Genomic DNA, 13533 nt, shown 5'->3' with positions numbered 1-13533 from the left:
CTCCGTATTCCAGGACCCAGCCTTGGCACATGGAATAAATTAGAATAACTCACTGCCTTCGGGGAAGGTTCTTCATTTAGAGGGTAAGACGCACTTAAAATAATTAACACCTTTTTATATGAAAATGTGCTAAAATCGTATTTTAAATTTCCTGCTGAATAGATTAAAATGATGTTTTTCTATTATAAATCCATTTACTTAATCCTTTCCTTCTATGGCCTATGTTACCTCATATGGCAAAAGGGACCTATTACTATTGTTTCCTGATTAACGAGATTATTTATCCAAGTTAATAATAATTAAATTAATTAATAATGATTAATTTATCCAAATTAATGCAACTGCAGCTAATACATGTACATACTGCCCAAGTCAGCGTGTGTGCCAGGTGCTTATGTTTTTATAGGCGTCTTAGAGCTAGCACGAATATGTCAGTGTGGGGAAAAGAGCAGTGCCCGCCCACACCGCACACGTGCTATTTAAGGTTGTCTCCTCTTTAAGTAAAATGCGGGCCAGCCCATCTTTTCCCAGCAGATAAGCCTGCGTCTTTGCTGATGTCACTCATTTTGCAGAGCCCGTGTGTCCGCCGAGCAGTGGGTTCTCGAGGCCTCCCTGTCTTATGGCAAGCAGGCAGGTGCACGAAGAGGCCCCATGGTCTCTCATCAGTGTGGCAACTCTGGTGAGATTCCATCTTTTGACACCAGATGGACCGGATGAGCTTCTAACTCTAAGACTGTCTGAGTCCCTTATGCTCAAAATTCTCATATGGATATTGGGCTGAGCTGTATGAAATCGCTGCTATACAACTCTTCTTCACCTGCCAAAGTGAAAATTTCATGTTTCAGTCTGATAAAAACATGTTCCCGTTTCCTAGGCGGGAAGACTGAGGCGAGGCCACAGCTACCAAGAGACAGAGGGTCGCAGGATCGCAGCCAGATCCCATGGAGTCAGGACGCTGCGGGCCACAGGTCAGGGTGCCATCTGCTGTGCAGGCCGCTGGCCGGGGCAGGGGAGAGTGGAGAGGTTCCAGGTGTTTTGAAAATCATTAAGGATGAAGTTTCTTTCCTTCTTTTTTTTTTTTTTTTCAATTCTTTCTATTGTGGTAAAATACATATAGCCTGAAATTTACCATCTTTACCATTCTTAAGTATACAGTTCAGTGGCATCAAGCACATTCACAGTGTTGTGCAGCCATCACCGCCAGCCACCTCCAGAACTTTTCGTCTTCCCCAGCTGGAACTCTGTCCCCTTTAACAATCACTCCCCACTTCCCCCTCCCCCAGCCCCTGGAAACCACTGGTCTACTTTCTGTCTCTATGAATTTGACCCCTCTAAGTTCCTCATATAATTAGAATCATACAATATTTGCCTTTTTGTGACAGGTTTATTTCGATTAGCATAATGCCCACAAGGTTCATCTGTGTTGTAGCCTGTGGCAAATTTTCCTTCCTTTATAAGGCTGAATAATATTCCATTGTATGGATAGACCACATTTTGCTTATCTATTCATCCATCTATAGACGCTTGGGTTGCCTCTGCTATTGAGAATAATGCTGCTATGAACATGGGTGTACAAGTATCTCTTTGAGACCCTGCTTTCAATTCCTTTGGGTATACACCTAGAAGTGGAATTGCTGGATGATATGGTAATTCTATTTTTAATTTTTTGAGGAATGGCCATACTGTTTTCCACAGCGGCTCTACCAACTTTCCTTATTTTTTAATGTAACGATGGAACATCCTAGGCTGAAAAGAACTCAGTCTTCTAAATTAGAGAGATCTGGGTTGTAATATGGGCTCTGCTATGTGGGCAAGTCACTTATCCTGTCTGAGCTTTGGTTTCTCCATCTGTAAAATGGGGATGATAATAACCACCCTCAATGGATGTAAGAATTAGAGGTGATGTAGGCAGAGAGAGGGTAGTACAGTGTAGCACACTGTAGATGTGTGGGAAATGGCATCTGTGTTATTAATTATTTTTACTGAATTTAATTTTAATTAATTTTTATTTTATTTAATTAATAATTATTAGCTAACAATTATTAATTAAATAAAATAATTAAATTAGAATTAAATAATTGAAATTATTTTAATTAATTAAAATTAATATTGGGGCCAGCCCCGTGGCCGAGTGGTTAAGTTTGCGCGCTCCGCTTCGGCGGCCCAGGGTTTTTGCTGGTTCAGATCCTGGGAGCGGACGTGGCACTGCTCATTAGGCCATGCTGAGGCGGCATCCCACATAGCACAACCAGAGGCACTCACAACTAGAATATGCAACTATGTACCCGGGTTGGGGGAGCTTTGGGGAGAAGAATTTTTTAAAAAATAAAAATAAAAAAATAAATTAATATTTTCCCCGCTTGGTCCTGTTCATCTTTTACCATCTTCCTTCTTCAGTAGTGTTCTCTTTTTTAATGGCATCAGCTCACGTTCATCTCGTATCCCACATGCGTGATATGTTAGCAGAGGCAAAGGATGGTGGCACCCACTTCCTAATGGTCCCTAAGTCCTCTGTTTCCTCCTGTGTCTACTACCAAGCCCTGAGTCCTTGTCCCCATCACTTCTCAGCCGCTGCTCTCCGCGAGTTTGTCTTTTTCATCTCGGACACTTTCAATCCACCCTGCACCTTGCTGACAAATTAACTTTCTTAAGTTGCTGCTTCCATCATATCAGTCTCCTGTTCAAAACTCTTCGTCAGAGCCCCGTGTCCTACAGATTGGGGGAAACCCCTTATCCAGGCATTCCGAGCCCTCCACCTCGTCCCCATCCCCTCCTTCGTGTCACCACTCCTGCCTTCACTGCACCCCTGCCCTCCTCCTCCCCCTGGCAGGAGGCTGAGGTTCAAGTGCCAGCTCCCTCACCTGCACCTCTGCAAACCTGGGCAAGCTCCCTGCCCGCTTCCTCCTCTGTCAGGTGGTGATAATGAGCTCCCTTGCTACTCGGGGTGCCCTGGAGGGCAGGAGCTGAGTCAGGTTTTTGAATGAGCCACTGCGAGACTCAAGTGTTGCAGCCCAGCCTCATCCACCAGGAAGGAGGGTCCAGCAAACGCTCTGTACGCCTGGCTGGATGTCCATTTGGTGAGAATGGGAGAATGGTCTTCCCCTGCCCCCATCTCCCATAGGGCCACCCTGGGCTCTGTGCCAGGAACACAGAATGGCTGGTTAGTCAGTTGATTGATCTTGACTCTGTGGCTCTCACACTTTAGTGAGTATTATCACTATTTGAGTGAAGGGAGAAACTTGCTTGGAAATTCAGATTCTGGGGCCACCACTCAGACAGTCAGATCTCAAGTGGGACCCAGGCATCTGCATTTTAAACAAATTCCACAGGTGATGACACAGGTGGTCTGAGGATGCACTTAACACTGCTTGCATTTCTTTGGATTTCCACAGGCCACCTACTGTGTATACACTGCACTGTGCTGGAGGCAGGGGGCAGAAAGGGGGATGGGATGCCGCCTGGGACCTCAGAGATGCTGTCAGCCACTCAGGAGGCAGAAAAACATGTCGGCGGCAGTTGCTAAGATGACGGAGAGGATGGGGCAGGGTGGGTATCAGAAATAGGCAGACTCAGGGGTCAGCCTTGGATCTGTGGTGCAAGGGTGTGGACCGAAGGGAAGGCCACTTCTGGGTCAGGAAGCCAGCGGGAGCCACCAAGTTTGGGCTGGGAAGGGCCAGGAGCCAGAGTGCAGAGAGGAAGGAACATTGATGCCCAGGCAGCTTCCTCCAGAAGCAGGAACTGTGAGAAATGTGAGAATGGTCCTTGGTCTGTTGGCCGGTTTCCCAATGGCCTGCTTTCTCACCTGCACCTGGTTTAGCAGGTCATCTCCACCTGTGAGGCTGTGTGGGGCGCCAGGAGCATGGCCATCGGCATCAGACAGCGTTGGGTTCAATGCCCACCTGTGATTGTGACCCTGGACAAGGTGCTTAATTCTTGAGTCTGTGTGTGTGTGTGTGCGCGTACCTTAAAATGTAGGTTTTATTATTATTTAGGTATGGTGAGGCCAATGGATCAGGAAGACAATGGCAGTTGAAAAGAGAGCTTGTTACTCACAGTTCCTAAGAGGAGGGGGCACACCATACCATGGGGGGCACTGAGGAAGCTCCAGGGACAGTCAAGAGGCAGAGGGCGTGAGGGCGGAATGTGGGCAGGAGCCTTTACTGTGGTTTCCGTGGGAAGGAACGGCAAGGCAGTGCAAGCAGCCTTAGGACGGGCTCTGGGGCTCAGGGCTGTCCCTAGTCATCCGGCACCTGGACCTGGTGATTGGGGCAGGGCTATAGTGGCCAGGAGTGGGAAAGCCAATAAAGCAGGTGGCTGGGGTATGGGCTCCGGATTGGCTGGTTTGCATAAGAAAGTCCTTTACTGTCTTTAGGAGTCAGCTAGCCCTGGGAGGGGCTGCCTCCCCAGGGTCAGCAAGACCCCCGATGTCAAAGCATCAGAAACACAAGATTAATACAGGGTGGAAGACAGTGTGGTGGGCAGAATAACACCCTCCCCAAGATGCCCAGAACCTGTGAGTGTGCTACCTTATATGGTAAAAAGGACTTTGCAGATGCGACCAAGTTAAGGATCTTAAAATGCGGGGATTACCCCAGATTATCTGGTGGGCCCAATGTAATCACAAGGGTCCTTATAAGAGGAAGACGGGAGGATCAGAGTCGGAGAGAGAAGACACAAGGATGGAAGCAGAGGTCAGAGGAGCGAAGCTGCGACACGGCTGGCTTTGATGGTGGAGGAGGGGCCACAGGCCAGGGAATGCAGGCAGCCTCTAGCAGCTGAAAAAGGCATAGGAACCAATGGTCCCCTAGAACCTCCTGCCCCGAGGACCCATTTCAGACTTCTGACTTCCAGGACTGTAAGAGAATGTGTTTGTGTTGGTTTAAGCCACTGAGTCTACAGTAACTTGTTACAGCAGCCCTGAGAAGCTAATACATTTAGGGGGAGGGCTGTGCCCTTGCAAGGTTGTTTTGAGGCTCAGAGCCTGTGTGGGAAAGAGCCTGGCTTGAGGAAAATGTCAGTAAATGTAGTGATGTTCCCCCTGGGCTCTGGCGAGTCTTCAAGGAAGTAAGGAACATGGACACACTGCCCAGGTTGCTCTGCGCCTTGTGGCTGCTCTGTAAATCTCAGGCTCCCTGTTGCTCCCCTTGCAGATCTGGGGTGTCTGGGGGAACCCCATCAGGGAAGGGTTCCAGGAGACCTGCCCTGGCCTGTGCTCTCTCCACTGTGCAGGCTCCTGGGGTCCCAGCCCCTGTCTCTTAGCAACCAGTGTGTGCTGGGGGGTCATTTCCTGAATTTACCGCTGTGGGTGGCTTCTGTGTCACCCCAGTGACACTGGCTCCTCCCTCTGAATGCTTAGGCCCTTAGAGTCTTTGCCACATAAGTTGGTGCCCTTTCTACCTGCCATCTGTTGTCCTTGCAGGTGGCTGCACTGTTCCTCCTTAATGGCAGGGACTGCTTGTCACGTGACATCTGTGTTCCCCCAAAGGCCCCAGGACTGTGCTGGGCCCTTGGCAGCCCCATGCCCTGCCTCCTGCAGGTGGCACGTTGGCCTCGCTGGGGTGGGGACAAGAGGGGTCTGAGGGGGAAGGTGCCAGACACTGGCTGCTCCTGTCCAGGCTCCTGGAGGGCAAGCAGCTGGGCCCGGGCTGGCGATGAGCACTCCGGCCGCTGTGTCTTCCAGCACCCTCAGCAGGCTGTCCCCTCCCGCCTCTCACAGGGACGTTCGTCTCGGCCTTCGCCGTGCTGTGCGGCGCCCGCACTGACCTCCCGGACAGGCACGTGTGCTGCGTCTTCTGGCTGAACGTCGCGGCTGCCCTCATCCAGGTCCTCACGGCCATCGTCATGGTGGGCTGGATTATGAGCATCTTCTGGGGCATGGACATGGTCATCCTCGCCAGTGAGTGGCAACCAGTTCAAATTCCCTGTGGGGCTGGGGCCGGGCTGGGATGCACGGAGCAGGGCTTGAGGTGGGACAGGGGCTGGCTGATCTGGGCATGTGCGATCCTGCAGGGTGTGAGATCTTCACAGAGAGCTCCACGTGGCTGGGCCTGCTCCACCCCTGGGGGCTCACCTGTGTCCTCCTCAGTTGTGCTTATGGCCGACTGGCACAGGAGACCCTCCCCACATGCCAGCCCTGATGCCCACAGGGGATCATGGGTACAGACAGGCAGAGACTGAGCCAGAGATCGTGGGCAAGGGAGGGAGGGACCCCTATCAGCTCAGACACATCAGGCGTCACATTTGTCAAGGAAACAGGACAGCTGACAACACTGTGGCAAGGGTGTGGCCCACGTAAGCTCGGGTCCCCTATGCCTCCAACATGCAGTTTCTAGAAAGAAGAAAAAGGCCGCTTCTTGACTGCCCACAGGAAGCCCCACCGCTGTGTTTTTACAGGCAGAAGGCATGATTTCGCCTTCTTTTAAGCTAAGTCTTTGTTCACTGATGCTGAAGCCTGGCTCCTCCTCACTGGCGTTGAGTGGACCCCCGCCAGTCATTTAACACAAACTTAATGCAGAACTGCTCTGTGAGAGGACTTAACGCTACGACGTCAAGTTTACGAAAGGCGACTTGACTAACATTTTTAAAAATAACCTGTCTGAAAACAGACACCTCTTTTAAGCAGCCATACATGTCACCCTGGGCCCCCATGGGTGGTCCTTGTATTTCCACATGTTCTGTCCACCTCATTAGGCCACGGTTCCTCACTAATGGTGACCACGTCTCTTCAGGCCCTTTGTCCTTCTCTTCACACCCCACGCTCCTCATTGTGCCCCAGGCCCAACAAAACCACTCATAGGTGGCATTGCCGATGCCAGAAGTAAGCTGTGCCGGGTGAGAGCAGCAGAGGCAGGAGGAGAAGCCCTGGGTTCAGGGACTGGAATGATCTAGAAGGATCTCTAGCAGACTCAGCCTGAGTTCAGGATCCTATGAGGTTCCAAGACCCAGGGCACACACAGATACAAGGGCCAGGCAAGGCCTCAGGTTGGGGACCAGTCAAGCCACTGGACCAGAGCAAGTGCAGGGACCAGAGCTTGAGTGAGATCAGCAGAGCTGGTTGATGGGTCAGACGGGCTGCCTGGAGGCAGCCACTCCAGCGGCAGAGGTCAGGGGAGGAAGTGGGTCAGCTGGACTGCCAGGGCATCCCAAAGCTGGAGCAAACCAGGCAGATGCTGGGAGACAGGGCAGCCAGAGAAGGGTGGTCCCCTGGCCAGGGCCAGCTGAGGGAGGGAAAAACGGAGAAACAGTCAGGAGATGCTTGTCCCCACTGGGGAGGGCTGTTTTCAGGGCAAGGGCTGCCCCGTCAGAGAGGACAGTGGGAGGCGAGCAGCAGAGACTGAGGCAGGCCCATCCAGCTCCCTCATGGGGGCTTCGCTCTCTGCGCATGTCTGGGGACCACTTCCATTTTGGGGGAGCGGTGTAGAACTTTGCTTATAGGAAAGAAGTGCTGCCAGCCATCCCGTGAGTCCTGAACAGCAAAGTCTGGCACTTCCCCAGCGGGAATCTGATGCTTCCCTAGGGGCTTAGGGATGGCTGCCGGCACCTGACCCTGTTCCCCGTTGGAAGCTGGAAGGTGCATCTGCTCTCGGAAGCTTCCTCTGCGGCAGACAGAGGGCCACGAAGGCTGCCCCATCTCTGCCCCATGCAGCCCGACGCCCCCTTCCTGCTCCATCTCCCCATCACATGGAATGTCTGGCCAGGCCCTGGGTGCTCACGTCACAGACTGGGTCTCGGTAAATGTGTGCCCATGCCTAACCTCATCCCTGGAGCTTTCTGGTCTTCCTGTCTGCAGTCATCCTTGATACCCAGGAGCCACGGGTCTGGATCTTAGAGAGGACTTCAAGAACTTCCCTTACCATGTCCTCGATGAGGAAACAGAGACCCCGAGAAGTGAAGATGGGGACCCTGTCTCTTCCTCACTTTCCATCACCCTAGGCTGGGCACTCAGCCAGAAGCCCCTCTTCTGCGGTTGATGTGGGGGCCACCACTGGGCTGCAGGACCATCAGTGACAGAAGCACTGTCCTCACCCTTCCTACCCACCCACCCCCAAGCCTTCACTGTGGGTCAGTCAGCTCCTTGGGTGTCTGTAGACTGGTTCCAAGGATGCCATCTTTGCATCAGACTCTTTAGAACATTGTTTGGGGGGTGGACTTGAGGGCCGCATGAGAAAACCTGTCACACCTCACCTCCACCCGCTGACCCCACCTGGCCACCAGACTCACTCACCCATGTCAGCAAGGGGGGCCTGTGCGCTTCTTCCAGAAAGTAAACTCACCCTTCAAGGATGAGTAATTGCCACTCTTGAGATGGTGCTGTGGGCTGGGATCGCTCTGAGCCACAACAGATGGAGTGTGTGCCCCAGGATGACGACTTTGCAGGAAATAACCACAATTCACTTGTCTGTCCTAGTACATGGTCGGATAAGGGGCCGTTCCTTCTGGTGTCACGTCAGCCTCTTCCCGTAAAAACAAAGGCAGTTTTTCAGTTGTCACAATACAGAATCATTTTTCACATGGCATTGTCTTGGGTGTCATCAACAATCTTAGCATCAAGAAAAACTCCTAAGAGGGTAATCAGAGAAATATAAATCAAAGTAGAAGTTAAAAATCAGGACCTTAGAAGCACCCTGCTCTACTTCTCTTAATAATAACAAATCATAGTCCATAACAGCCTGTCTTGGTCACAGGTCAATAAATACTTGGCAGTTGTACAGTAGCCTCATTCCACTGCTGCACCCATGGCAGACATTGCTAATCAATCATGACACTTTCTGCTGAACAATCTTAAATGTTCTCAACACAAGGCTCCAGGCAGTCACTACCAATGGATCCAAGATGTCTGTAAGATAAAATCTGTTTGCCATCCCCAGGCCTGGGTCTATCCTAAAGCGTTAGGATTTTTATATATGGCTGCTGTCCATATAAAGGGGGAACCACAGGGCACAGACAGAGGCGGGCTGATGCCAGGATGGGTCCCTTCAACATCTTTAGGTTGTCACAATCAAACCCATCCTGCAGCTGTCCTTCCTCAGGTCCATCCGGAGTTCATCTCAAGGCAAACATGGGTTGCTGGTGAAAAAAGAGCGAGGGGCAGGAGGCGAGCAGAAGAGTGGGGTTGGCTGAGATTTGAAGGGAAGGGGGGGCATCGGGCAGGGCTTGCTGGCGGTGTCTGGCCGGGTGTGGCCCCGGGGAGAGGAGAGCCCTCACTGTGGCCTCCTGCAGCCAAACCCACACAGCTGATGGGGCTGAGCCCTGGCCCCAGTGGCTGGTCCCTCTGGACAGTGAGCACAGCCCTGTCCTATCTCCTGGGCCCCACCGTGCATCCTCCCTCTTTTTGTATTTCAGGCGGTCCCTCTGGCCTCTGTTTTCAGACTGTTTTCTCTTTTTCTCTTCTTCTCTTCCTCATGCTGCCTCCCATCCCTGTGTTGGTCCAAAGTCTCCCAAGGTGAGTCTGTTGATGGAGGCACGGGCCTCGTGCCTGGGCTGCCCCGGCCCTCCCCTCCACGGCCCGCTGCCCCACTGCACACAAACACCCCTCCCCCAGTTGGTCACTGGGCTTCTATTTTTAGCTTTTTATTTTAGAAAATGTTTAAACATAGAAGTAGCAGGCCTGGCATGATGAGTCCCGGAATACCCACAGCAGCTTCAATAATTGTCAACTTGTGGCCACTCTCCTCTCATCTGTGACTCTCTGCATCTCCCCCGACTCCCAGCGCTGGATTATTAGCACCTAAAATTGACGAATAATCTGGTAAATAAGAGAGAAAACCAATTAAGCCCACTGAAGCTCCTCTGCAGGCTAGGTTACCAGTTAATAGAGGGCAACCACTCGGCAAATTCCAGACTCATAAATTCACCCTTAAATATTTCAGTAGGCATCTCTTTTTAAAAAACAGAACCACACTACCCTTTCATGCCAAATAAATTAGCAACAATTCCTTAATATCAACAGTGGTCAGTTTTTCCCAGTGGCCTTGTAATTATCACCAATGTTTTAAAGGCTCAGAGCCCTCAGTGACCTTTGCCTGTGCCACAGATGCCCAGCTGACTGAATGCACATGCATGGTCACTCCGCTCCGTATGCTGTCTTCCTCCTGCCTCCATCCTCACGTGCCAGATGCCCACCGCTCGGCTGAGCCTGTGGCACCTTCTCCCGAGGCTCTGCATTGGGAAATCATGCCAGGCCAGTTTGGGGCCACCTTTGTGCAGTGGCTTCAGGGCTGTAGGTTCAGGAGCCCATTGATAACCTTCCAACCCCCACTGCAGATACATTCCTCTCATAAATCCCCATGAAACCCAAAGTTCCACAATCCTCCATCCTTTTGTTTCCCCTTAAAAAGCCAACGCCCTTGGGAGAAGTTGGACCCTGAGTGCAGAGTCATTTACACGTCTGTATGAATAAGGTCTCAGGAGAATATTCTAATCTGGGGCACCTCCTGGAGATTCCTGAAGGAAGTAGGGTCTGACCCTCTCTCCTCTGCTTCTTCCTACAGGCTACAAGGAGCAGGGCGTCCCGCAGCAGCTCTGAGCCCTCGGGGGCCGCCGAGAAGTCCAGGCTGGCCGCATGAGGGCCGCGCCAGGCAGCGGTGTACACAGGGACCTTTACACGTTCTCTTCTGCCGTTTCCTGGGTTTGGAGTGGAAAGTGGGGATTTTTAAAATATTATTTATTTTGGAAACGCATCTGCTTTTCTCAGCAGGCTCTGAGGGCTGCCAGCCCCTCCCCCTGTTCCAGAAAGCCCTGTAGGCGCAGGCACCCAGAAGAGCTCAAGTGCTGTGGGGAGTGGGATGCAGACGGGAATGCTAGGATGCTCTGACTCGCCCCCGCCCTGCGTCGCCCCCTGCCCATGGCATGGGCACCCTGGAGCCACCAGGCTGGGCAGCAGGGGCCCCTCCCCTGTGAGCAGGGCCTCACCAAGAGGCAGGACTATGGTGGTTACTTCCTCTGAGTCCCCCGCCCCTACCAGAGTGGTCTCCTGGGGGCAGCACAAGGGCAGGAGTGAGGAGGGACAGACTCCAGCCCGGCGTGGAAAAGCCTGCTGTGCCCTCAGCTGTGGGGGTACGGATCCCCACAGGTGTCTCCCGGCCCTGCCCTCCTACGGCAGCCCCCACTTCCTTGCCACTGAGATCTCTGGGCCTGGGGGTGTTTTGACATTTGTCTCCCAGGGAAGAAGAGCAGTGGCTCCGTCCCTGGGGCAAAACCACTGGCACTGCGGGATGTTCATACACAAAATCACCCACCCAGGTCTGAACGGGCACGGGCTGGCAGCCTTCCACAATACACTTAACACCATTTCCAGTCCACAGTCCTGTTTCTGAAATCCTTGGGGCCGGATGGGCCTCTGAATTCAGAAATTTGCGATCTGAGAAAGAGAATAGGAGACATTCAGCATCCATTTCCTACCCTCTGCCGGAGAGGGGAACGGCTCTCCACCGTTAAGCACGTGACTATTTCTGCAGAGAAACGTGAATAGTCAGACTAACTGGGATCAATAAAAACTGTAAATAGCCTCACCTCAGTTCAGGTTAGATTTCCCACTGTATAAGTTATGGGAGAAAGCTTTACCATTTGAGAGCTTTGGGGGTTTTAGAACTGCAAAAAACAAAATTGTTTTGGGGTTGTGGACCTCTATCTGAAAATCCTTCTTGCAGACAGGTGCATTGGGGTGACATTGTTGGCGTCACAGAGGGATTCCTCCCACCACAAAGGGACCAGGGACCCTTTAAGATGCCTCTGTAAGTGATTGTTGCAGAGTCAGAGCCCAGAAGAGGGAGGAACCAACAGAAGTTGTCCAGGCTACTGTAGGTCAAGTATCAACCTGAAATTAAGAGAAGGGAGATCCAAAATGGTGGCATTTAGATGTCCATTTTCTTATCATTTTCATTCTAACACAGGAATCGCTAAAATGTGCGACTGGACCAAGGCCAGGCTTCCAACCCCACTGGACTTTGTGCCATTGGGTGGGTCTCTCTCTGAGGGGCCTTTCCTGTCTATCAGGGGCTGGAGAAGTGACTGGTCTGGCCGTTTCCTCTGTGCTGGACGGGAATGCCTGTGGAGCCTGAAGCTGGCTGTGAGCCCCTTTGCTGGCATAATCTCTGTTCTTAAAGCCCGCACCTGGGGCAGGGGCCCACCTAGCCTGTCCACAGTCCTGCCGGGAAGTGGGCCTCAGGCTCCCTGTGGCCTGGACAGCTCCCTGGTGTTCTCTGAGAAACGGAATCCCCTCCAAACACTCACCACCCTGGGCCCCATTCGGAGACGGTTCTCTGCTCCTGGCCTGCCCCTGCCCCGCCGCCCACCCCTTGGCTTTGACGAGCATCTTGTCCCTCTTCCATCGCTGCCTGGGGCTGCTTGCACTTTTTGAACAAATGGCAGCATCTTGATCTCTTCCCTCCACCTTTCTTCATGACCCAACCCAGGCCTCGGCTGTTTCACTGATGTTTGGAGGCCTCTGTGTTTTCAAGGCGTGGGACCAGATTTGGCTTTATCCAGAAAGCCAGAACCTTTCGCTGTGTGAAGGCAGCATCCTCCAGGCCAAGAAGAGAGCGGGCTGGCTCCTGGCTGCTCTCGAGGAGGAAGCGATGTCCAATCCTGGAGCCTGGAATCAGATAAAGCAGCTTCAGCTGAGGGAGATCCCGGCCCAGCCCGCCCCCCCCCCACTGCCTCCCCAGCCCTTCCCCCAAACTGTGCCCGACTTTACCTGACTCCCTGGAGTGATGACAGGCCTCAGAGGGGGCTGCCCCCACAAGGGAGAGAGGAGGATTTTATTTTCCCAGCTTGGGCTGGGGGTGGCTGCTGAGGGGGTAGAGGAGAGATGGCAATTTATGTTGCATGTTTAGTGACACAATCCAGGAACAGGTGGGGTTTTCTTGAGTGGCAGGTGTCACCATGAGTCCCAGTGTGGGATGGTTTAATACAGGGGTTTGAGTGATTGAAAGGACATCTCCCCTCCGCACAGCCCCTGCCCTGGTCCCCCCCAACCTGTGGGCTGCTTCTCCAAACTCGAGAGGACATTGGCCTCGGGAGGAAGTCCCTTTCCAGGTAACTGATGTGTGGCAGAGACCAAGAGGACCCCGCCTGTCTTCTGAGCAATGAGTCTGTGAGGATTGCCACGCGGGTGGAGTCAGTCAAAATAGCGTCCCTCCAAACTAGGCCATGGTCTCAGCATCATCGTCTTCTCAGATAAGGGACAGTGGCTAGCGTACCCCATGTTGTCTGAGCTGGCCACTCGGCTGTTAGATGGCCGGAGGTAATTTATTAAACACGAACCAGCTGAAAATTAGGCTTCTCGTGCCAGCTAGTGCTTGATTGACACACAGCTTGTGGCTGGCAGAGCTGGGCTTGCCTCAATGGCGCAACACAGCATGATGGTCCAGGAGTCACAGGGCATGTGGCGGGTTTGGCTTTTCATCAGTCCTAGGACATTCCTTGGCTTGGGTGTTTGGGACAGGGGTCACAGGCTCACAGAGAATGTCACAGTGAATGAGAGACCCCCAGGACCTAATTATGACAGAGTGGGACCCTGGAGCAAGGATGAGC

The 13533-nt window shown here is 52.5% G+C and overlaps 1 protein-coding gene across 2 annotated transcripts in view; it reads left to right on the top strand.

The window, feature by feature from the left end:
- STUM (stum, mechanosensory transduction mediator homolog) overlaps positions 1–13276 on the top strand; it is a 56509-nt gene extending 43233 nt beyond the window's left edge. Inside the window, exons 2-3 of one of the 2 annotated variants that reach the window (XM_023632802.2) lie at positions 5717–5896; positions 10491–13276. In XM_023632802.2, coding sequence (XP_023488570.1) covers positions 5717–5896; positions 10491–10525 — 215 coding nt within the window. In that variant the 3' untranslated portion in view covers positions 10526–13276. Of the gene's footprint in view, positions 1–874; positions 969–5716; positions 5897–10490 lie in introns of those variants that run through there. The other variant, XM_023632803.2, reaches the window with a different exon arrangement.
- The last annotated feature ends 257 nt before the right edge of the window (positions 13277–13533 follow it).

This window comes from Equus caballus, chromosome 30 (assembly GCF_041296265.1).
Source record: "Equus caballus isolate H_3958 breed thoroughbred chromosome 30, TB-T2T, whole genome shotgun sequence".
Classification (NCBI taxonomy): Eukaryota; Metazoa; Chordata; class Mammalia; order Perissodactyla; family Equidae; genus Equus; species Equus caballus.
This window is presented reverse-complemented; position numbering and strand designations above follow the sequence as displayed.